The 22,173-nt window shown below is 68.5% G+C and overlaps 14 protein-coding genes across 14 annotated transcripts; 8 read left to right on the top strand and 6 right to left on the bottom strand.

The window, feature by feature from the left end:
* Positions 1-472: 472 nt before the first annotated feature.
* MICPUCDRAFT_37004 (uncharacterized protein) lies at positions 473-2,137 on the top strand (the record flags this gene model as incomplete). Its single annotated transcript, XM_003064468.1, has 3 exons — positions 473-829; positions 1,014-1,192; positions 1,360-2,137. The coding sequence occupies 3 exons, from the start codon at positions 473-475 to the stop codon at positions 2,135-2,137; spliced, it is 1,314 nt and encodes a 437-aa protein (XP_003064514.1).
* Positions 2,138-2,350: 213 nt separating this feature from the next.
* On the top strand, positions 2,351-3,867 carry MICPUCDRAFT_66489 (uncharacterized protein; the record flags this gene model as incomplete). Its single annotated transcript, XM_003064467.1, has 2 exons — positions 2,351-2,637; positions 2,838-3,867. The coding sequence occupies 2 exons, from the start codon at positions 2,351-2,353 to the stop codon at positions 3,865-3,867; spliced, it is 1,317 nt and encodes a 438-aa protein (XP_003064513.1).
* Positions 3,868-4,412: 545 nt separating this feature from the next.
* Positions 4,413-4,679, top strand: MICPUCDRAFT_54248 (uncharacterized protein; the record flags this gene model as incomplete). The annotated part of the gene is made up of 1 exon (XM_003064466.1): positions 4,413-4,679. The coding sequence occupies one exon, from the start codon at positions 4,413-4,415 to the stop codon at positions 4,677-4,679; it is 267 nt and encodes an 88-aa protein (XP_003064512.1).
* Positions 4,680-4,832: 153 nt separating this feature from the next.
* Positions 4,833-5,327, bottom strand: MICPUCDRAFT_54247 (uncharacterized protein; the record flags this gene model as incomplete). Its single annotated transcript, XM_003064289.1, has 1 exon — positions 4,833-5,327. One exon carries the CDS (start codon positions 5,325-5,327, stop codon positions 4,833-4,835), a length of 495 nt encoding a protein of 164 aa, XP_003064335.1.
* Positions 5,328-5,606: 279 nt separating this feature from the next.
* Positions 5,607-6,446, bottom strand: MICPUCDRAFT_54246 (uncharacterized protein; the record flags this gene model as incomplete). Its single annotated transcript, XM_003064288.1, has 2 exons — positions 5,607-6,212; positions 6,390-6,446. 2 exons carry the CDS (start codon positions 6,444-6,446, stop codon positions 5,607-5,609), a joined length of 663 nt encoding a protein of 220 aa, XP_003064334.1.
* Positions 6,447-6,730: 284 nt separating this feature from the next.
* Positions 6,731-10,915, top strand: MICPUCDRAFT_54245 (uncharacterized protein; the record flags this gene model as incomplete). Its single annotated transcript, XM_003064465.1, has 3 exons — positions 6,731-7,217; positions 7,405-7,587; positions 7,769-10,915. The coding sequence occupies exons 1-3, from the start codon at positions 6,849-6,851 to the stop codon at positions 10,913-10,915; spliced, it is 3,699 nt and encodes a 1,232-aa protein (XP_003064511.1). The 5' UTR covers positions 6,731-6,848.
* Positions 10,916-11,030: 115 nt separating this feature from the next.
* MICPUCDRAFT_54244 (uncharacterized protein) lies at positions 11,031-11,581 on the bottom strand (the record flags this gene model as incomplete). The annotated part of the gene is made up of 2 exons (XM_003064287.1): positions 11,031-11,147; positions 11,261-11,581. The coding sequence occupies 2 exons, from the start codon at positions 11,579-11,581 to the stop codon at positions 11,031-11,033; spliced, it is 438 nt and encodes a 145-aa protein (XP_003064333.1).
* A 219-nt stretch (positions 11,582-11,800) lies between these two features.
* MICPUCDRAFT_54243 (uncharacterized protein) lies at positions 11,801-12,031 on the bottom strand (the record flags this gene model as incomplete). Its single annotated transcript, XM_003064286.1, has 1 exon — positions 11,801-12,031. The coding sequence occupies one exon, from the start codon at positions 12,029-12,031 to the stop codon at positions 11,801-11,803; it is 231 nt and encodes a 76-aa protein (XP_003064332.1).
* Positions 12,032-13,604: 1,573 nt separating this feature from the next.
* Positions 13,605-14,738, bottom strand: MICPUCDRAFT_54241 (uncharacterized protein; the record flags this gene model as incomplete). Its single annotated transcript, XM_003064285.1, has 1 exon — positions 13,605-14,738. The coding sequence occupies one exon, from the start codon at positions 14,736-14,738 to the stop codon at positions 13,605-13,607; it is 1,134 nt and encodes a 377-aa protein (XP_003064331.1).
* A 68-nt stretch (positions 14,739-14,806) lies between these two features.
* Positions 14,807-15,436, top strand: MICPUCDRAFT_54240 (uncharacterized protein; the record flags this gene model as incomplete). Its single annotated transcript, XM_003064464.1, has 1 exon — positions 14,807-15,436. One exon carries the CDS (start codon positions 14,807-14,809, stop codon positions 15,434-15,436), a length of 630 nt encoding a protein of 209 aa, XP_003064510.1.
* A 127-nt stretch (positions 15,437-15,563) lies between these two features.
* MICPUCDRAFT_54239 (uncharacterized protein) lies at positions 15,564-16,272 on the top strand (the record flags this gene model as incomplete). The annotated part of the gene is made up of 2 exons (XM_003064463.1): positions 15,564-15,724; positions 15,909-16,272. The coding sequence occupies 2 exons, from the start codon at positions 15,564-15,566 to the stop codon at positions 16,270-16,272; spliced, it is 525 nt and encodes a 174-aa protein (XP_003064509.1).
* A 216-nt stretch (positions 16,273-16,488) lies between these two features.
* Positions 16,489-17,484, top strand: MICPUCDRAFT_54238 (uncharacterized protein; the record flags this gene model as incomplete). Its single annotated transcript, XM_003064462.1, has 1 exon — positions 16,489-17,484. One exon carries the CDS (start codon positions 16,489-16,491, stop codon positions 17,482-17,484), a length of 996 nt encoding a protein of 331 aa, XP_003064508.1.
* A 947-nt stretch (positions 17,485-18,431) lies between these two features.
* MICPUCDRAFT_23440 (uncharacterized protein) lies at positions 18,432-18,899 on the bottom strand (the record flags this gene model as incomplete). The annotated part of the gene is made up of 1 exon (XM_003064284.1): positions 18,432-18,899. A coding segment is annotated over one exon (468 nt), but the record flags the coding sequence as incomplete, so codon positions are not given.
* Positions 18,900-20,128: 1,229 nt separating this feature from the next.
* On the top strand, positions 20,129-22,150 carry MICPUCDRAFT_54236 (uncharacterized protein; the record flags this gene model as incomplete). The annotated part of the gene is made up of 3 exons (XM_003064461.1): positions 20,129-21,296; positions 21,437-21,655; positions 21,837-22,150. 3 exons carry the CDS (start codon positions 20,129-20,131, stop codon positions 22,148-22,150), a joined length of 1,701 nt encoding a protein of 566 aa, XP_003064507.1.
* Between the last annotated feature and the right edge of the window lie 23 nt (positions 22,151-22,173).

Raw genomic sequence — 22,173 nt, 5'->3', positions numbered from 1 at the left:
ACGACGCGCGCGCGGCCGCCGCGGTCGCGGACGACGCGCGCGCGGCGGCGCAGCGCGTCGGTGTCATCGGACGCCGCGCGAATCGAATCGCGAATCGACCCCGCGACGGTGGAAGTGCCGTCGGGAGCGCGGCCGGCGCGCGACGATGATGATGACGTGGGCGGAGACGCGACTCGCGCGCGAACTCGTCGCGTCGCGAACATTAAAACCCCAACGCCTCGCGGCCGCCCCTCCACACGCGCGACGCACGCCACCCCGCGCGTCGGACGCTCCGCCGTCCCCTTCGCGCCCCTCCGCCGTCGCATCGACCGACATGTCCACGACGCGCGCGCTTCAGCTTCACTCCGCGCCGACGTCCGCGCCGACCGCCGCGCTCTTCCGCCGCGCCGATCGCAGCAGATCGCTCCTCGCGGCGACGGCGACGCGTCGCAGAGCGCGAAAGGCCGCGTCCGCGATGACGACGACCGTCGCCATGGCGGCGGCGTCAGGCGGGCCCGAGCGCGAGACGCTCCGGTTCTTGACCGCGCGAGAGTGCGTCGACGTGAGGACCGCGCACGGCACGCCGACGTACGTGTACGACGCGGCGACGCTCAAGGCGCAGGCGGCAAAGGCGCTCGATTTCCCCAACGCGTTCGGACTCACCGTGCGCTACGCGATGAAAGCGTCGCCGAACGCGGCGATCCTGAAGATCTTTCGAAACGCGGGGCTGAAGATCGACGCGAGCAGCGGGCACGAGGTCCGGCGCGCGGTGCGCGCGGGGTTCGACCACGCGGACTGCTCGCTCAGCACGCAGGAGTTCCCGGAGTTTTTCGAGGAGCTCGTGAAGAAGGTGCGTTCTATACACTGGTCCCCGTACGACCGCGTTCGCGTGGTGAACGCCGATCCTTAAGGACTTTTCCCGGCGTCTCTCGACGCCCACCTCTCGGTTTCAATACCCGCCCTCGACGCCTTTCAACGCCAACTGACGCCTTTGAACTCCACCCCGACGTTCGCTTGTATGGAACGACCCTAAGGGACTCAAGGTGAACGCGTGCAGCTTGTCGCAGCTGGAGGCGTTCGGCGCCGCGTTCCCCGGCGCCGAGATCGGCCTGCGGTTCAACCCGGGCCTCGGCAGCGGCGGCACGGGGAAGACGAACGTCGGCGGGCCGTCGAGCTCGTTCGGGATCTGGCACGAGCTCCTCCCGGAGGCGAGGTGCGTTCTATCTCACACTGGTTCCCATACGACCGCGTTCGCGTGGTGAACGCCGATCCTTAAGGACTTTTCCCGGCGTCTCTCTCCGCACAGGGTCCCTCGCTTTCAACCCCATCTGACGCCTTTCAACTCCACCCCGACATCGCTTTGTATGGAACGACCCTCAGAGCCATCTGCGAGAAGCACGGGCTCAAGGTGGTTCGCATCCACACGCACATCGGCAGCGGCAGCGACCCCGCGGTGTGGCAGAAGACGTCCGGGATGAGCTTAGACCTGTGCCGCGAGTTTCCCACCGTCGAGACGCTGAACCTCGGCGGCGGGTACAAGGTTGGGCGGATGGCGTACGAGAAGAGCACAGACCTCGCCGTCGTCGGCGCGCCCGTCAAAGCGCTCTTCGAGGCGTTCGCGAAGGAGACCGGGAGAGAGTTGAGACTCGAGATCGAGCCCGGGACGTTCCTGCTCGCGAACAGCTGCGCGATCGTGTGCACGGTGCAGGATAAGGTCACGACGGGCGCCGCGAGCGACGGCGGGCACGTCTTTTTGAAGCTCGACGCGGGGATGACGGAAGTGTTGCGGCCGTCGCTGTACGCCGCGCAGCACCCGCTCGTGACGGTGTCGGCCGCGACGGGGAAAGAGCCGGAGGGCACCGAGAAATACGTCGTCGTGGGGCACTGCTGCGAGAGCGGCGACCTGATGACCCCGGGGCCGGACGACGCGGAGGAGATCGCGGAGCGAGCGATGGGGGAGGTGGAGCGCGGCGATCTGTTGGTGGTGGAAGGCGCCGGCGCGTATTGCGCGGGCATGAGCGGGAAGAATTACAACTCGTTCCCCGAGGCGCCGGAGGTGATGCGCACCGCGGAGGGGACGTTCCACGTCATCCGAAAGAAGCAGAGCTTGGAGCAGATCATGGCGAACGAGGTGGAGCTGCCGGACGACGCGTGCTGATCTGATTGACGAGGATCGGCGGTTCGAGCGAGGAAGGAGAAGCGCGGGCGAATATTTATTGGATTCGATTGTTGACTCGGGGAGAGAAGAAATTTTTTAAATCTTTCAGTTCTGTTCGTCTCCTCGGTCGCGACGAGGGGGCGCTCGCACTCGCCTCCGCGCGTCTCCTTCGCTCGCCGCGCGCGCCTCGCGACATCGCGCGGCGGGGGCGCGATGACGGACGCGACGACGGACGCGACCGCCGCGCCGCGGGACGCCGCGCCAAAGGGCGACGACGACGTCGTGAACAAGAAAACCGTCGACCAGACGACGAGATCCGCATCTTCCTCCCCCGCGGCGCCGACGACGCCGCCGCGCGAGCCGTCCTCGCCGCCGCCGCGCGCGGGCCTCGACGCGTTCAAGACCGCCGTCGAGCGCCGCGGCCGCGAGCTCCGTGCGGCCGTCGCCGCGTCCGTCGCGTCGACCGCCGTGATGGGCCGCGGTCGTCGTCGTCAGATCAGGCGCGTTCTCCTTCATACTGGTCCCCATACGACCGCGTCGGCGAGGTGGACGCCGATCCTTAAGGACTTTTCCCGGCGTCTCTCTCCGCCCAGGGTCCCTCGCTTTCAATCCCGACACACCTCGACGCCTTTCAACTCCGCTTCTGACGCCTTTCAACCGCACCCCGACATCATCGCTCGTACGGACCCTCGACCCTCAGTCGCCCTCGCCTCGACACGTCGCACTGGGTCCCGGACGCGTCCGTCCGCGCGTGCGCGTCGCTCGCGTGCGCGACGCCGTTCACGCTGACGCGCCGGCGGCATCACTGCCGCGGATGCGGCGGCGTGTTCTGCGCGCGATGCGTCGACGCGAGGCTGCTGTTCGACCCGCGGACGTCGCGGCCGACGCCCCGGGGGGACGTCGGCGCCGTCGAGGGAAGGGTATGTCGCGCGTGTTACGAGCGCGCGTTCGACGAGCGCGTTGGGGCGCGGGGCGCGGGCGGGTGGGAAGACGCGACGGGGGTGGACGAGGAGGAGAGCGACGACGACGACGACGACGAGTTCCACGACGCCACGCCCGTCGCCGCGGACGACGACGACGACGACGACGACGACGACGTTCTTAAGGAACGGCGTTCACCACGCGAACGCGGTCGTATGGAAACCAGTCACGACGACGTCGAGAGAAGAGAAGACGAGCGAAACCAAAACCGAGACGACGACGACGACGACGACGACGACGACGACGGCGACGCGCGCGAGCACGGGATCGATTCCGTGTACAAGTCCCCGCCGGTGAAGGTCCCGAGCTCGAGCGCGAAGACGCCCGGGAGCGTCGACGCGACGCCGCCGGCGAGCAGCTTCGAAGCCGCGCGCGCGAGGATCGAGGCGTTTTCGAAAAATCCAGACGGAGGCCCCGGGCCCGGGCCCGGACCCGCCGACGCCGCCGCGAAAGCGAAAGCGAGAGCGTCCTCCGACGCCGACGCGGAGCAGGTCGCGCGCGAGACGAGCGAGCTCTTGTGCGATACCCCTCGCGCGATGAAACGCGCGTCGCCCGGGACGATGCGCGCGCTCATCTCCCGGTACGCGCGGTTGCTGCGGGAGCAAGCGAGGCTCACGGAGGACGCTAGAGAGGTCGCGAAGACGGTGCGTGCTCGACCACAAAATGATTTCTTCTTCCACGTCATCAAATCTGTCGCATACATGTCACCAAATCCTTCTTACATGTCATCGCATCGGATCACGCGCTGACCAATCGATCGCCTCCACGTCGACGACTTGACTTTGACAGCGCCGCCGCGAGAAGGAGACGATCGAAAAAGAGCTCGCGCTCGCGCGCGCGCAGGTGCGGCGCATGGGCGCGCTGTGGGAAGAGCTCACGGACGCGAGGAACGAGCTCGAGCGGCGGCGGGTCGCGGACGCGGACGCGGAGAAGGAAGGATCGCACGGAACCCGCGAGCGAAGAGCAGACGGGGAGCCGCCGCCGCAGCTCGGCGGCGCCGGCGGCGGCGCGAATCTTCTCTCGACGGTGGAGTACCGCTTCGGGGAGTCGTCTAAGGTGCGTTCTATACACTGGCTCCCATACGACCACGTTCGCGTGGTGAACGCCGATCCTTAAGGACTTTTCCCGTCGTCTCTCTCCGCCCAGCCCTCGCTTTCAATCCCCGCCCTCGGCGCCTTTCAACTTCAACTGACGCCTTTCAACTCCACCCCGACATTCGCTCGTATGGAACGACCCTAAGTCTCCCCCGTTCGCGCCGTGGACGCGCGCGGTGGCGTGGCACGACGACGCCGGGATGGCGTGGGTGAACATGTCCGACGGCGGGTACGCGTGGAGGGTCGAACACGCGGACATGCGAAGCGCGGCGGCGGCGTTCGACGAAGCCTCGGGGGCGTCTTCTTTCGTCTTGACGCACGGCTGTGTTTCCGACGCGGCGGCGGCGGGCGGCGGCGGCGGCGCGACGACGCGCGTGGAGTTTCGGTGCGACGGCGGCGTCGCCGCGTGCCGGTGGGCGCGGACGTTGGACGAGCGCATCAAGCGACGCGAAGCGGAGGCGGTGTAGACAGACGCGGATGTTCAGAAGAAGAAGACGACGAGTTGGACGACGTCGAGTGATGAGAAGGCAATTTTTTGCGACGTCTGATACGACAGCAACACCTGGAGTCCTGTCGTCGGTCGCTCGTCGTCGACGCCGCGACGCCGCCGCGGCGGTCGATCAGTTGAGCTGATACAACCCGAGCGCGGGCCCGACGAGCCGGAACAAGACCCAACAGAACGCGAGGATCCCCGCCCCCCAGAACGACCCTTTGTTCATCCACCACAACACCCCGGGCTCGCCGCTCCACGCGCTCCACGCCTTGTCCCCGAATCCTCTCGCGTCCCACGCCCCCGGGTCCACCTCCCACTCCCCTTTGGGATAGTTCGTCTTCGCCTCCGGGTACGAGTCGAAGTACCCGGAGTCGCCTCCCTTCTTGTTCTTCCCTTTATTGCGCTTCAGTCGAGCTTCGATGGCTTCGATGTCGTCTTCTTCGCTGGCCGCCGCGCGCGTCGTCGTCGCGAGCGACCGTCGTCGTCGAAACGCGATCGCGCGAGAGGATCGCGGGGCGAGGCGGACGCGCGTCGGCGTCGGCGTCGGCGTCGACGCGCCGCCGCGGGCGAGCGACGAGGACGCGCGCGTCGGCGACGCGCGCGGGGTCGTCGTCGTCGTCATCGCGCGGACGCTCATCGTCGTGAAGAAACCCGCGAAGGCGTCCCGCGCGGGCGTCGATGACGTCGAGCGACGTTCGAGGGGGGGGGGTATCGTATCCGCAAGAAGTTTCGTTCGGCGGCGGCGCGCCGCGCGCGCCGCTGGAAAACCAACCGAAAAGCGATGCACGCGGCGCGAAGGAAGCGCGGCGACTCGTCGACGCGTACCGCGCGCTAACATTGATACCAACGTCTCTACGGACGTCGCGACGCCCCCCCCCTCAACTCCGCCGCCAACGCGTCATCACGACAGCTCCGTCAACGCCCTCTCCACCGCGTCGTCCGCCGCGACGTTTCTCCAATCCGCCGCGACGTCGTCGAAGTGATCGTCGAAGTCGACGATCGCCGCGGCGACGCCCGCGGCGTGACACCGCGCGACCCCGGCGCGCGCGACCGCGCTCACCCTCAGCGCGCCCTCCTGGTCGCCGACGCGTTCCCACCCTCCGCCGCCGCCCCTTTTGAACGCCGCGACCGCGACGGGACCTATCGACGCGTCCGCGTTATTCGCCGTCGCCGCCGCGAGCTTTTCCGCGGAAATCAGCAGCGCGCGCGCGTCGACGCCGCGCTCCCTCGCGACCGCGGCGACCGCGTCCGCGATCTTCCGCGCGCCGTGACCGAGCGTCTCGTCTCCCGCGAGCTCGTTGCCGTGGTAGTACCCCACGAGTGTTCCCGCGCCCGAACTCGACGCGTGCGTCGCGGCGTGCTCGAGCGCGATCTCGACCGAGGGCGTCGCGCAGCCCGAAGTCGCGGCGTGCAGCATCGGGACAACGTCGGTGACGACCACCGCGGCGCCGTCTTCCGCGGGGGACCCGAGGAGGACGCCGCACACCGCGCGCGTCGGGTGTTTCAGCTGTGGAGGGAGCGGGGGGAGGGGGGGTGGTCAGGCGGACGGAGGGAAGGGACGTCGCGAGGGAGTCAGATCGATCGACGGGATGATGATCGATCGTCGGCGGACGCGAAGACCGACGCGCGATGGATGTCGGATGATGCGGCGGCGGGGTGCGCGGATCGCCCGGCGCGCGCGCACCGCGTGGAGGAGCATCTTGACGTAGGCCTTGTCCGCGAGACGATATTCGACCCCCATCGCGCCGCGTTCGTGGGTCGCGAGGCGGGCGCCGCGGAGAGTGACGGGAAGGGGGACCGGGCGAGACGCGACGGGAAGGAACTCAACAGAAAGTGGATTCGCGAGAGCCGTTGTCGCGTCGGTCCGTCCCGCGAGATCCCTCCCCCGACTGCCAGAGCCGTCGGCGCTTCCGCCGCCTCCCCGGACCGGTCCTCTCGGTGCCCACCCTGGGGATCGGAGGGCGCGCGGAGGCGAGGGAGCGCGCGGCCGGCGCGCGCGGCGAGCGACCGCGGCGCGGCGGCCGCGCGGAGGGAGGCGCGCGGCGTCTCGATCGACGGTTCCCTTTTAGGAGCTGACCGCCGTCGCGCCCGCTCGCTTCTTCGAGTCCCTCGAATCGACCGAAGAAGCGCGCGCGCGGGGGCGATGACGTCCGTCGCGAGCGCTCCCGCTCCCGGCGACCCCGGCACGCTCCCGCCGTGGGTCAACCGCGGTCGCGAGGACGCGCTAGACGCGCTCGACGTCCCGAACCCGATGCTCGACCGCGTCTACGCCGCGGTCGGCGGCAACGCGACGTTCGCGGTGCACCCCCCGGTGATGCACTTCGGAGGGTACGAGCTCGGGAAGGTGCACGCGCAGCGCTTCACGGTCACGAACGTGAGCGCCGCGAGCAAGCGCATCGACGTGATCGACACGAGCACGGCGTACTTCAAGACGAAGTTCAAGAAGCGCGGGCTGCTCGCGCCGGGGATGAGCGAGACGATCGAGGTGCAGTTTTGCGCGACCGAGCCTAGGGTGCGTTCTATCTCACACTGGTCCCCATACGACCGCGTCGGCGAGGTGAACGCCGATCCTTGAGGTCTTTTGCCGGCGTCTCTCTCCGCCCACACCTTGCGTTCAATCCCCGCCCGCGTTGCCTTTGAACTCCACCTGACGCCTTTGAACTCCACCCCGACATCGCTTTGTATGGAACGACCCTAAGTATTTTTACGACTGCGTCCGCGTGCGCAACGAGGATGAAAACATCCTCATGCCGATCCACGCCTACCCGGTGATGAACGACGTCGTGTTTCCGAAAGTGATCGACTTTGGGTTGTGCGGCGTGAACACGGCGCACGTGCGAGAAGTGAAGCTGCGGTGTAAGGCGCGTTCTAGTATCACACTGGTCCCCATACGGCCGCGTCGGCGCGGTGAACGCCGTTCCTCAAGGACTTTCTCTCCCGGCGCATCTCTCCGCCCAGGGTCCCTCGCTTTCAATCCCGACACACCACGGCGCCTTTCAACTCCACCCCTGACGCCTTTCAACTCCACCCCGACGTTCGCTCGTATGGACCCTCGACCCTAAGGCGCCGCTCGCGTTCGAGTACGAGCTCGCGCCCGAGAGCGCGTCGCCGACGTTTGACGTCGAGCCGCGGAGAGGCGTCGTCCCGGCCAACGGCGAGGTCGTCGTCCGCGTGACGTTCCGCCCGACGACGCGGACGACGAGCGTGATGAACCTGAGGGTGGACCTGTCGCAGTTTAACTTCGAGCCGTTCGTGTGCGTCGTCCGCGGGACCGGGTTCCCGTCGGTGACGAGAGACGAAGGGCTGGCGGAGACGTTCGGCTTCGGCGCGTCCCATACACTGGTTTCCATACGACCGCGTCGGCGTGGTGAACGCCGATCCTTAAGGACTTTGCGCGGCATCTCTCTCCGCCCAGGGTCCCTCGCTTTCAATCCCGACACACCTCGCCGCCTTTCAACTCCACCCCTGACGCCTTTCAACTCCACCCCGACGTCGCTTCGTATGGAACGCACCTTAGGCGACGACGCGTCGCTCTACGACGCCACCGGACGACCCACCCGCACCACCCGCGCGCTGGTCGGCGGCGAGACGACGACGTCGATGAAATCCCGCCACTCACACCTGTACGGCCGCACGACGCGGACGTTCGACGGCGGCGCGATCGCGGACGGCGACCTGTCGTTCCCCCCGGGCGGGTCCCCGTTCGGGCCTCGAGGCGCGGGCGGCGCGGCGACGGCGTCGAAGAGCCGAAGCGCCACCGTCGCCGCGCTCACCGCGTCGTACAACGCCGACACCGGTGTCGATCGCATCATGGGCGGCGGCGGGCGGAACATGACCGAGATCGAGTTCGCGATGGCGCCTCGCACCGGCGGCGGCGCGGGCGGCGGCGACGCGTACACGGAGTACGTGAAGGTGACTCGCGCGCGAGAGGCGGAGGCGCGTCGAGAGGCTCAGATGCGGCGACTGATGGCGGGGCAACGCGACGCCGACGGAGGGTTGATGCGGACGTCGCCGACGAAGCTGATGCCGCTGCCGCATCGCGCGGTCGCGGCGCGGGAGAACGCGGAGAACGAACGGCTGGACCGGGAGTGGACCGAGCCGAAGCCGAGCGCGCCGCCGCCGGGGCGCGGCGGCGGCGGCGGCGGCGCGGACGGCGCGGTCGGACCGCGCGCGCGGCGACTCGCGAGGACGCTTCGAGCGGAGGATAAGAAGCGGACGGGGCGCGATTTCGTGGGCGACGAGTACGAGGAGGAACACGGCGAGCTCGAGTTCGACGGTCTGGTCCTCCCGAGACGTCTGAACGGCCACGGCGCGGTGCAGCACGTGTTATCCCAGCGCAGAGGACGGCTGCGCGCGAAGGATCTACGCGCCGCCGTCGCGGACAAGCGCCATCGCGACGAACTCGCGGAGCGCGAGATCGAAGAGATCGAACGCGAAGCCTCCGACGCGACGCTAGGAAGAGTCGCGGAGGCGATGGACGCGCTCCCCGGCGGCGGCGCGCACGGCGCGCTCGCGGCGTTGGACGACCCGACGGTGGACGATAGGGTAAAGGAGATTCTCTTCGAGCGGGAATTCGCGCGCGTGCGCGAGTTTGAACGAGTGAAGGAGGTCAAGACGTGCGTCGCGGTGGGCGACGACGTCCTCGACGAGATGGAGAGGCGCGACGCGATTCGGAGGTGCGACGACGCGGAGAACGCGCGGCGGACGATGCTCGCGAACGAAGCGCTCGCGGAGATGTCGGACGGTCGGACGCCGTGGCCGAAAGCGGCGGCGCTCGGGCGCGGCGCGTCGTACGTCGTCGAGGAGGAGCGCGCGGACGCGGACGCGGACGCGGACGCGGAATCCGAACCGACGGATCCTGAAGGCGAACCGTCGACGTCGACGCCAACGTCCGCTGCGACGAGGACGCCAAAGTACGACGAGACGACGAACGATTCGTGGAGGATGCGCGCGGGGATCGCGCGAAGGTTTATCCAAGCCGTCCGCCGCGTCGTGTTTCAAAACCGCGCGGCGAAGCGCCTCGCGGGGATTCGAAAGCTCATCGCCGCGTTCGGGGATAAAGCGCGCGCGGCCGCGTTCGTCGCGCACGAGTTTCTCGCCGGCGCCGGCGGCGGCCCGAAGCCGGACCCGGACGTCGTCGCGGTCGCGAAGATGTCGAGACTGAAGGTTTACGACGCGTCGTTCCCGACGTATCGCGCGTCGAACTTTCGAACGCGCGCGCCCGTGGACATCGCGGACGGCACCGGGATCAAACCGTGGGAAGACGTCGAGCTCATGCCGTTGCGTGCCCCGCTGGAGTGGAAGGTGAAGAAGCAGTACAACACGTTTGACGACGCCGCGGGGAAGTTTCCCGCGCTGTTCGACCACCAGGACGTCGCGCCCGTCGACGGCGTCGCCGTCGTCCGGGGCGCGGAGGAGGAGGAGTCCGCGCCGCAGCCGAGGCTGGCGCTCGACCCCGACGGCGACGGCGCGCCGCCCGCGCTTCCCGGCTCTTCCGCCGCCGCCGAATACGCCGACGACGCCGATGCAGACTCCATCGCGCCGCTCGCGCCGCCGATCGAGCCGATCGCGGACGCGCGGGTCTACCCCGAGGACTCCGACGTGCTCGCGGCGCGCGTCGCGTGCGCGGGCGAGGACCCACTCGACTCCGCGGTTCGACCGGCGACGTACGCGCACGCCGACTCGCTCACGCGCGAGACCCCCGCGGTGAACGCGCTCGCCGCGCTGCGGGCGGTACCGACGCTGTCGGACGTGTGGCGGCCGCGACGGGACGCGTGGCGACCGCCCCTTGTGCCGCCGGCGTTGATGGAGGCGCCGGCGGCGGAGGACATGATGGAAGACGCGCTCGCCGAGGGGACGGGGGGGCATTTCGGCGGCGTGGAGATACCGCTGGTGGCGCCCGACGGGTTGCCGACCCCGGCGCGCGTCGCGAAGGAGTTTTATTTGCCGAGGGCGGAGGAGGAGAGGGAACGCGCGGCGGCGAGGGCGGCGGAGGGCGGCGGCGGCGGGGAGGAAGAAGCGTCCGCCGCCGCCGACGACGACGACGACGACGACGACGACGCGCCGCCGCTGATGCCGCGCTTAGCGAAAGAGAAAGAGCTCGAGGAGGAGACGAAGAAGCGACGGAGGGAGCTCATGTCTCGAATGCGCGAGCGCGCGATCGAGGAGAACGCGCGCATCATAGACCCGAAGCTTCGTTGGGAGTTGTAACTGAGTTATAACGACTGTAGGAATCAATCACGAGCGCGACGCGAGCGTCTGACGCCGACGCGAGCGTCCGACGAACGCCGCCGCCCATGGTCTCACCTCACCTCATGGTCCCACCTCACGCCGTCGCCGCGGCCGCCCCCGCGGCGGGCGGGTCCTGCCCCTGCACCTTGTCGAACTCCATCACCCTCACCCCCATCGCTTCCAGCTTCGCGAGCAGCGCGCTCTCGTTCACCTGCGGATCGTTCCATACAAAATACAGTAGTTCATCGGTCAGTTGAAAGAAGACGCGATCAAATGTTGAAACCGGGCGGTGGGTGAAAAACAGAACGTTTGTATAGAACGCACTTGCGGAAACTCCGCCAGACCCGTCGGCAGGTGCGCGAACCCCTGCAAGTCCACGTCCTTCCCGGCTCTGTACTCGTCGAAGTCCGTCATCGTCACGCCTTGCGCGTTCAAGAACTCCGTGATGTCGTCCACGACGCCTCGCTTCCACGGCACGCTGAGATGCGCCTTGCGAACGAACGGCACGAGAGGCGACGTCCGGCAGTACGGCCCTTTGATGTCCTTCGACGTCTGTCGCGCGAAGTCGACGTCCAGGTGCTCCGGATCGAACTTCGCGAGCGCGGCCTTGATCTTCTCCGCGTCGCCGTCCGCGACGAGGAACATCTGCGAGAACCGCCCGCCCAGGCGGCACGACCTCGACTCCTTGATCTCCCCGCCCGTGCCGCAGATGGCCTTACGAGTATGGCCATTCCATACGAAGCGACGTCGGGGTGGAGTTCATAGGCGTCAGGTGGAGTTGAAAGGCGTCGAGGTGTGTCGGGATTGAAAGCGAGGTGTGGGCGGAGAGACACGCCGGGAAGTAAAGTCCTTTAGGAACGGCGTTCACCACGCGAACGCGATCGTATGGGAACCAGTGTGATGAATACGCGCCTTGTGCGTCTTGGAGAAGATCTCGCCGCAGTCCAGGCCGGACATGTGGACCAGGACCTGCCCGACGCGCGATGGCGCGGAGCCGTGGAACGCAGCCGTGGAAGACGCGAGCGGCGGCGGCGCGGACGCGCCCGTCGCGTTCAGGAGCGCGCGCGCGGAGTTCGTGGCGAGGCGGCGGAGCATCGTGACGACGACGGCGGGCGGCTCGCGACGCGCGATGGTTGGATGAAGCGACGACGCTTGGCGACGCGTTTATCCGATTCTTACAGATCTCCTGACAGCCGCAGCCGCAGCCGAGCAGATCGCATCGGCGCCGTTGCGTTGGCGGCCGACCGTTTTACCGTACACGTACACAGAGCATTTAGTCAGAGTACGAAAGAACGCGTACGTAGACGTTTGATTTCTCGTTCTTTTTTCGCGCTTTTTTCGCACCCCTTTTTTCGGCGGAAGGCCCGGCGCACGATCCGCCAAAAGCCTGCCAAAAGCCTGCCAAAAGTCAGTCGTGGTTCGAGCTTCACACGCGGCGCCGAGCCCGCGCCCCCCCGCGCGCCTCCTCGCGCGGCCGCGGCGGCATGTCGACGCGCCGCGACGCCGCCGCGGCGCCGTGCCCCGGCGACGCCGTCCTCGTCGGACCGTGGCCAAACTTCCTGGGCGGCGGATACTCGTGCGAGGACGAAGCGCTCGTGCGCGCGTTCGGCGGCCCTCTCTACGACGACGTCGACGACGCGCGTTTCGCGAGCGCGACCCTCTGCGCGCCGGGCGAGGTCGCGGCGTCGTGGCCGTCGTGGCTCGGCGGCGGCGTCGCGTGCCTGACCGCGCCTCCGCCGCCTCCGCCGCCGCACGGACTCGACGGCGTCCCGGTCGCCGCGGTCGCGGGGGTCGCCGCGCGCGACGACGACGACGACGACGACGACGACGACGACGACGCGCGCGAACGTCTGGACCAGCTCGTCAGCGCGCAGGCGACGCGGCTGCGCGACGCGCGCGCGCCGCCGCCGCCTACACCGCCGCCGTGGACGACCGTGGACGTGCGGCCGATGGAGGCGCTCGAGCGCGACGGCACGCGATCGGGGTGGTGGTCGGACGCGCTCGCGTCGCCGCCGTCGCCGTCGCCGTCGCCGCCTATACCGCCGCCGTCGTCGCGACTCGAGTACTGGTTCTCTCTGCCGACGTTATTTATCGTGCTCGGCGCGCCGGCGCTCTGCTGCGCGTTCGTCGCGCGTCGCGCGCGTCGAGCGCGGCGCTGGCGCGGGCTCGACGACCACGACGCGCGAATAACGCGCGCGAAGGAGCTCCTCGGCGCGTCCGCCGCGAGCGTCGCGTCCGCGGAGCCGGTCCGCGGCGGCGGCGGCGGCGGCGGAGGTGAGACTGCTTCCCATACGACCCCGTTCGCGTGGTGCACGCCGTTCCTTGAGGACTTTGCCCGGCGTCACTCTTCACCCGCGCTTCCCTTTCAACGTTTGACCGGTAAGACGTTCGACTGACCGATCGCTTCACCCACGCAGGCGGCGGCGGCGGCGGCGGGGGAGAAGGAGAGCGCGAAGAAGACGAACCCGAAGACGAAGAAGACGCGTCGTCTCGAGTGGTCGTCCGCCTCGAGGGTTGTTAGTTCTGGCGGGCGCCTCTTCATCTTCTACCGTCTACGCTATTTCAAAGTAGTGTAAGGGGAAGAAGAGTGGCCCACACGGCGCCGGTCGACCGCCGCCGCCGACTCGCGCGCCTCGCCCCGGTTATGTACGCTCGTTATCGCTCTCGTCTATCGATCGAACGCGCGGCTCCCTATGACCCCCCCCGTCGACGCGCGCAGCGCGGCGATCTTCTGAAGCTCGCGCTCGCGCTCGCGCTCGACGCGCTCGCGCTCTAACCGCTCCGCGCGCAGGCGGACGATGTCCGACGGCGAGAACCCGGGCCGGTGACCGCCAAGTTTGGGCGTCGTCCGCGGCGGCAACCCGTGGATCTCCAGATGACGCCGCATCTCTCTCCGCGCCTTCTTCTCGCGTTTCTTCTCGAGCTTCTTCTCCCTCTTACGCGCCGCTCTCTTCTTATCCTTCTTATCCTTCTTATCCTTCTTGTCCTTCTTGCCCTTCTTGCGACGTTTCCGGTCCCGCCGCGACGACGACGACGACGACGACGACGACGAACTCGAACTCGAACTCGACGACGAATCCGCCGCCTCTGGCAATAACGACGCTCTCGCGCGTCGCTCCTCGTCGTCGTCCCCGTCCCCATCGTTCTCCCCCCGCGACGACCTCTTCTTCTCCGTCACACCCCCACCGCGCGAGAGCAGCGCCTCGCGCTCCTCTCGCTCCCGTCGCACCTTCGCCGGGAGGCTCTCGCCGAGCCCGCGGCGTTCGTCCGCGTCGTGGAACGAACGCTCCGCGCGCGAGTACCACGGACGATCCTCGCGGTTGAATCCGCCCAGCCGCGCGTCCTCGTTCGGGCCATCTCGCGGCCGCGCCCTCGCTCTCGCTTCCTCGACCGCGAGCTTCTCGAGCTCGCGCTCCTCCTCCGCGAAGAAGTTGATGTGCTCCGTGGGGAGGCGCGCTTCAGCGTCGTCGAGTTCGAGTTCGTCGTCGTCGTCGCGTCGGCGCTTCGACGCGCGCTCGCGCAGCGCGACGAGATTCGACTCGCGTCGCGCGTCGTGCCTCGCCGCCTCCTCCGCAGCCTCCTCCGCGGCGGCCTTCTCCTCCGCGTCTCTCACCCTCTGTCGCTGCGCGGGGCCGTAGACGTTCCAGGACTTCTGCGGGAGGATATTCAGCCCGCCGTGGCCGCCGCCGCCCTTCCCCATCGTGCCCGCCCACGGGTGGAGGGGCGGCGCGACGGGGAGTGATGCGGAGAGACGAAGAATTCGTTCCTCATCAGGTGCCGTGCCGCTGCCGTTCGCGTTCATCGCTCGGGTCGTCCGCAATTCTTCAAATTCTTCGTCATTCCCGCGCGCGCGCCACCCCCCTCCCGTCGATGCCCCGCGCGTTCGCCGCCGCGCTCGGCGTGAAGCACTCGACGCTCCTCGGCGCGTTCGCGAGCGCCGGCGTCCCGGTCTCGTCCCTGCGCGGCGACATCCCGCTCGTCATGCTCGCGACGCTCGGCGCGATCCTCGCCGCGCAGATAATCTCCAAGCTCCTCCTCCGCCCTCTCCGCGACCGGCGCGAACCTCGGGACGCGCGCGAGCCGTCCGTGGTCCTCGTCACCGGCGCGTCGAGCGGCCTCGGGAAGCTCGTCGTGGACGCGGTGTCCGAGGCGTTTCCGAGCGCGGTCGTGTACGGCACCTCGCGCAGCGGATGGCAGCCGCCGAGAAAATTGCCGTGGTCGCCGAGTCGGTCTCCGAGAGGGATCGAGCCGCGCGACGACAACGGTGAGAGGCTGACGGACGGGCTGCTGCAGCTCGACGTCACGGACGAGGCGAGCGTGGAGAGGTGCGTGAACGCGATCGTCGACCGGCACGGGAAGCTGGACGTCCTGATCAACAACGCGGGCGCGGTGATCGCCACGCGCGGCGTCGCGACCAAACACGACGACGCGAAATCGCAGGCGCGTTCTGTACACTGGTTCCCATACGACCGCGTTCGCGTTGTGAACGCCGATCCTTAAGGACTTTTGCCGTCGTCTCTCTGCGCCCAGGGTCCCTCGCGTTCAGTCCCCGCCCTCGACGCCTTTCAACGCCAACTGACGCCTTTGAACTCCACCCCGACATCGCTTTGTATGGAACGACCCTCAGATGGAGACCAACTTTTTCGGGATGGTGCGCACCGTGCGATGCGCCGTGCCCGCGATGACCGGCCCGTACAAGCGTATCATCAACATCGGGAGCATCGGCGGACGCATCGGGCTGCCGTTCCAGTCGATGTACAGCGCGTCCAAGGCGGCGGTGATGGTCTGGTGCGTTCTCCTCACACTGGTCCCCATACGACCGCGTCGGCGTGGTGAACGCCGATCCTTAAGGACTTTGCGCGGCATCTCTCTCCGCCCAGGGTCCCTCGCTTTCAATCCCGACACACCTCGACGTCTTTCAACTCTGCTTCTGACGCCTTTCAACTCCACCCCGACATCAATCATCTTCAAGGACGGACGCGTTGCGAATGGAGACGTGGTCGTCCGGCGTGCGCGTGTCGTTAGTCGAGCCGGGCGATTTGAAGCCCGGGATGGTGAACGCCGCCAAGGCGGACGGTTTCGACGACGACGCGATCGCATCGCGCGCGTTCGACATCATGCGGAAGGAGGAGGCGGAGGGGACGGATCCGAAGGCGGTGGCGCGCGCGATCGTCCGATCGTTGCGATCGACGACGCCGGCGGGGCGGGTCCTGATCGGTCCTGATGCGTGGCTCGTGGAAACGCTGGGGCGGCTCGTCCCGCACGCGTGGAAGGAGTTTTTCCTCGCGTCGCACTACCGCGTCCCGCCGCGGCACGACGCGTGGATTCGCGTGTGAAGGGAGCGGTGAAGGGAGCGGTTAACCACCACTCGCCGAATCGAATTGAATTGTAATGATGAACAGACGAAGCGCGCGAATCGATTTTTTCGTGCAGTCAGGGCCATTCCATACAAAAAAAGTTCACCGGTCAGTTGAAAGGGGGAGCGATCAAATGTTGAAACCGGGATATGGGTGAAAAACTTTTGTATACGGCACCTCCACTCGCACTTCCGCATGCGCGTCGCGACGACCGCGGGGACCGCGTCGGCGGCGGCGGCGTCGCCGCCGTCGTCGTCGCGGCGCCGCGGAGACGCGCGATGTCGAGCGCGCGCGGTGCGCTGGTCCGCGAGGACGGACGCGTCGTCGTTCGTCGTCGTCGTCGTCGCGCGTCGCGTCGGGCACCGCGTCGACGTCGACGCGCGTCGCGACCGCGCGATCGTCCGTCCGCGCGCGACCGACGTCGAGAGAGGCGCGCGCGGCGACGGCGGCGACGGCGACGACGCGACGACGACGGCCGATGAGCTGCTTCGAGACGAGCTCAGGGCGCGCATGGCGGAGGCGGAGGCCGCGGGCGACGTGCGGGAGGAGGAGGACGTCTTATACGACGACAGAGCATTTAGTCACGACGACGATCTCGATCTCGGCGACGGAGGACGCAACAAGTATCGCATAACGATCCGGGATAAAGAGGTGCTGCGGTACGAGCTCCCGAACTTCTTCCCGGACTTCAACCCGACGCCGCTGGAGTCGCGGATCGAGGCGGGGACGAGAGACGAGCTGGGGGGGTCCGCGTCCGGAGAGAGGAAGAGGAAGAAGAACAAGTCGTACGTGTGGAAACGCGGCGTCCTCGCGGGAACCGAACGCAGCGACCCCCTGGACGTGATAAAACGCTCGAGAGACGAGAGTTACGACGATAACGACGACGACGCGACGACTCCGACGGGGAGAAGGACGATACCGCCGCCGCCCCGTCGCGCGGTGGACGAGGAGTACGCGAGACGCGGCGGCGGCGCGGGCTCCGGCGCTCTCGCCGGACTCACGCTGTTCTTTTACGTCGTCGCGCTCGCGCTGACGACGTCCAGAGCGTACTTCGACGGCGGGGAGATGATCCCCGCGCCGATCGACGCGGAGACCGAGCGAGGCGCGAGGGAAGCGCCGCCGCCGCCGAAGTCGATCGAGGGGACGGACGCGGGCCGAGTCTGGTCCGAGGGAATAGAACGGTTCCGGTGAAGAAGACGGGGCGGGGCGGGACTTGACGGCACGTGGTGCGTTGAATATTACATCGATGACGTTCGCCCGCGTCGGCGTCGTGCGTCTTCCTCCTCCTCCCGTCGCGTCGCGCGCGTCGTCGCCGACGCGCGTCGACTACCTAAAACAAATCAATCACAACGCGAGCGAAAACAATCTTCTTCTTTTTTCTATCGTACGGAGAACCGGCGCGGCGAAGCGCGCCGCGACGCGGACGAGAGAAGAAAAAAGCAGACGCCGTCGCGCGCGCCGTCGTCGATGAAGTGCGAACCGCGAGCCGCGTTCGGTTCGGTTTCGACTCGCGCTACGCTCTCGCGCGCGGTCTTCGAAACCGAAACCCGAACCGGCGGGCGGGCGTAATAAAGAAAGAATCACACCGGCTTGACCCACTGCGACGCGCCGGTGACGGTGTTGTAATAGTACGTCCGCCCGCGACCGTCGTCCAGCGGCTGCCACTCCGACCCAGACCCGGGGGCGCCGCCGCCGGGTGTTCCGTCCCCGTCGCCGCTCGCCGCGTCCTCGCCGCCGGGTCCTCCGGGGACGGGGACGCCGCCGGGAACGTGCCCCGGGAACGCGCCCGCCGGCTGCCGCGGCGCCGCCGCCGCGTCGTCGCCGCCGTCGCCGCCCCGCGCCTGCTGCTGCTGCTGCTGCTGCTGCTGCTGCTGCTGCGCCTGCGCCGCCTGCGCCTGCTGCATCGCGAGCATCATCGCCTGCTGATGCTGCGCGTACTGCTGCATCTGCGCCGGGTGCATCTGCGCGCCGTACCCGCCGTACATCCGCGGGTCGGCGTAGGCGCCCATCTGTTGCGCGTACGCCGCCGCCTGATACGCGGCGTTACCCCCCGCGTGCTGCTGGCCGTACATCCCTGCCGCCGCCGCGAACTGCGCCTGCTGGTTCGCCGCGCTGTACGGCGCGGTGCTGCCGCCGTTGATGACGTCAACGACCGCCCTGGACGCGGCGTCGACGCAGTACGGGTTGCCCGTGATGGTGATGAGGCACGGCGACACGCTCTGGTCGATCTGAATCCTCGCGCCCGTCTGCGACTGCAACCCCTTGATCGTCTCGCCGCCGCGGCCGATGACGCGTCCGACCATGTCCTTCGGGCACTCCACGATCTGCTGCGCTTGGCCGGGCCCGACGCCGCCGCCGCGCACGGGGCCGCCCTTGAGCAGGTCCTCCACGAGCTTCGACGCGATGTCGACGCATCCGGCGGGGCCCGAGATGGAGATCTTTCGCGGCGCGCCGTCGGGATAGTTTTGATCGATCGTGATGTGCGCGCCGCTCTGCGCTTGCAAGCCTTTGATCGTCTCCCCGCCCTTGCCGATGACCCTTCCGACTAACCCCGGGGGGCAGTCGATGAAGTTGCACGCCGCGTCCGTCGGCGGGTGCGCGTGCATCACCGGCATCGCCGGCATCGGCGGCATCGGCGGCGCGGCGGCGGCGGCATCGGCGGCGGCGGCGGCGGCGGCGGCGGCGGCATCCGACGACCCGTCCGCGTCGGCGACGGACGCCGCCGCCGCCTCCGGCCTCGGGAGGTTCGGCGTGGGGATCGGCATCGGCGGCCGCTGGTCGTTCGGCGTCGGCGGGTTCGACGGCTCGATCGGCCTCGGCAGCGGCGCGGGGATCTCCGTCATCGATCCCGAGACGACGACGACGACGACGACGACGACTTCTTCGCTTCCTTTTTCTCTTCGCTCGAGCTCTCCCGCGCCGTGATCTGTTCGTTCCGCGCTCCTTCCGCGACGCTCTGTTCGCGGGAACGACGCGCGAGGGTCAGCGCGCGAATCGCGGGGACGACGCGGAAACAGAGAGAGGCCGCGACGGACGGACGGACGGAGACGCGACGCCCGCGGGAGCGCGCGGGCGACGACGACGACGATGACAACGACGCGGCGTTCGAAAGCTGCGCCGGAGTCGCCGCGGTCGCGAGCGATCGACCGATCGGACACGCGCGCGGTGCTCGGGCGCGATCCCGCGCGCGCCGCCGCGCCGTTCCCCTTCCCGCCGCGCCTCGCGCGCCGCGTCCGCGCGCGCGAACGCGTCGATCCGGGGCGCGCGGGTCGGCGAGCGGCGCGTCCGCGCGCGCGCGCGGGCGATCGCGGGGTTGGGGGAGCGAACGGTGACGTCGCGCGCGGCCGACGACGTGGTCGCACGTGGAGCGGACCGACGGGGCGCGGGGGGATCGGACATCGCGATCGGATCGAGAGCGCGCGCGACCGACCGCGATGCGCCCCGCGCGGGATCGGCGCGGGAGGGAGGAAGGACGCGGGAACGCACCTCGCGATGTCGCGGTGTCGCTCGAGACGCGCGTCGACGCTCGCGAAGCGCGGCGAGCGATGCCGCGGCGAGCGAGACGAAAAGATCGTCGGACTGCCGGAAAACCGAAACGTCGAGGACGTTTGTGTAGTACGGGTCCGCGCGTACTCAGAGTGAATGCTCGTACGAGCCAACAGGGGGTGCCGTCACGGCGTGACGTGGAATTCTCATTAAAAAGCCGAAACTTGAAAACCTGAAATGAAAGTGCGGAGACCAGACTTTCTCCAGAAGTGAGCACCCGGAGGGCGTGGCGCCGCGGGGAGTCGCGCGGGGAGTCGCGAGCGCCGCGTCTCGCGCTCCCGCCGACGCGATGCTCGCGAAGCGCGACCTCGCGGTGATGTTCCTCAGCCTCTTCGCGGTGTACCACTCGCTCCTTCGCGACGGCGTCGTGTCCTTCGATCGCGCGTGGTACGTCCCCGCGGAGGAATCCTCCGACGATCTCGCCGCGTCCTCCGCGCGGGGCGATCGCGCGGGCCCCGGGACCTTCGCGTCGTCCGCGCGTTTCGGCGGCGGAGGGGTCGCCGCGACGCGATCCTCGCGCGCGCCGCCGCCGGTGTTCTTCGACCTGAACGGCGACGGCGTGAACGAGATGATCGTCGCGTCGAGGACCCTCGCGGAGATCCGCGTGGTGTCCGTGCCGTCGTCCGCGTCGCGACGACGACGACGCGACGGAGGCGGCGGCGCGGGAGGCGACGGAGGCGGCGATCACGGCGACGAGGGGATCCACGACGACGACGCGGACGTGTTCGCCGCGCTGACGACGACGGCGACGGCGTCGCTGCTCCCGGCGAACACGCGCGTCGTCGCGGGGCGGACGCCGATCGCGCTCGCGGCGGGGCATCTGACGCCTCCCCGCTCCTCCGGATCCTCCTCCCGCGCGAACTCGAACGTTAAAACTCGAAAAGCGGTCGTCGTCGTCGTCACCAGCGGATGGCACCTCCTCTGCTTCGACCACAACCTGAGGCTGCTCTGGGAGGTGGCCCTCAGCGGCGAGTTCCCGAGACGCGCGCGAATTCGCGAAGTCGCCGTCGTCGTCTCGGCGCACGCGACGTACGAGGGCGACGTCGGCGCGGTGATCGTCGGCGGACGCGTCGAGACGGGGACGCGCGACGACGACGACGAGGGCGGTGGCGGCGGCGACAGCCTCGGCGACGCGTTCGAGAGACAGCTGGACGACGAGGACGTGCTCCGGACGCACCGCGGCGGCGCGAAGGCCACCGCGCGGGAGATGGAAGCCGCGGAGAAGGACGGGTCCAACGCGGAGGGCGACGGCACGGGCGCGGGAAAAGGCCGGCTCGATCGATCGCGGCACTTCAACTACTACGCGTTCGAGGGCAAGACCGGCGCGCGGCGATGGAAGCACGAGAGCGAGGATTTTCACCGCGACGTCGACGCGCTCGTCGATCGCCTCACGCCGCAGCACGACTACCGGCTCGACGCAGGCGCGTTCACGTTTACACTGGTTCCCATACGACCCCGTCGGCGTGGTGAACGCCAATCCTTAAGGACTTCGCCCATCGTTTTTCTCCGCCCAGGGTCCCTCGCTTTCAATCCCCGCCCTCGGCGCCTTTCAACTCCACCTGACGCCTTTGAACTCCACTCCGACAATGCTTTGTAGCGGCGCTCGAGGGGAGACACTACGGCGAGGTGTCGTGCCGAGAATTCCGCGAGAGCGTGGTGAAGCGCGCGCTGCCGCATCAGTGGAGGGAACGCGAGGACACGAGGCTCGTCGTCGCGGCGTTCGAGAAGCACAAGCCGCACAAGGGCGCGAGATCGAACGCGGTCGGGAGAGGCGGCGCCGCGACGGTTGACGGTTCGTCTTCGCGCGGCGCGCGAGGTGGGGCCCGGGTTCTTTTCTCCTCACGCCGGTTCCCATACGACCGCGTCCGCGTCGTGAACGCCGTTCCTTGAGGACTTTCTCTCCCGGCGTGTGTTTCTCTCCGCCCCGCGCCTCGACGCCTTTCAACTCCTCTGACTGACGCCTTTCAACTCCACCCCGTCGCCTTTCAACTTCAAAGGCGCGGAGCACGGCACGAACGCGTTCGCGCGCGCGTTGGGAACGACCGCGCGCGCGGTCGCGACCGGAGGCGCCTCGAACCGCGGCGGCGCGTCGTCCAGGGGCCCTGGAGGAAAGACGACGACGGCGACGCGGAACACGCATCGCCGCGTGAAGCGTCCGTCGAGCGGCGGCGACCCGCCGAACGTCGTCGTCGCGCACGTCGAGGAAGGGATCGAGATTTTACACCTGCACACCGGCCGGACGCTGTGTAAGGCGCGTTCTATACACTGGTCCCCATACGACCGCGTTGGCGTGGTGAACGCCGATCCTTAAGGACTTTTGCCGGCGCCTCTCTC

The sequence above is a fragment of the Micromonas pusilla genome (assembly GCF_000151265.4).
Source record: "Micromonas pusilla CCMP1545 genomic scaffold MICPUCscaffold_17, whole genome shotgun sequence".
Classification (NCBI taxonomy): domain Eukaryota; kingdom Viridiplantae; phylum Chlorophyta; class Mamiellophyceae; order Mamiellales; family Mamiellaceae; genus Micromonas; species Micromonas pusilla.
The sequence above is the reverse complement of the archived record's forward strand: the minus strand, read 5'-3'. Positions and strand labels throughout refer to the sequence as shown.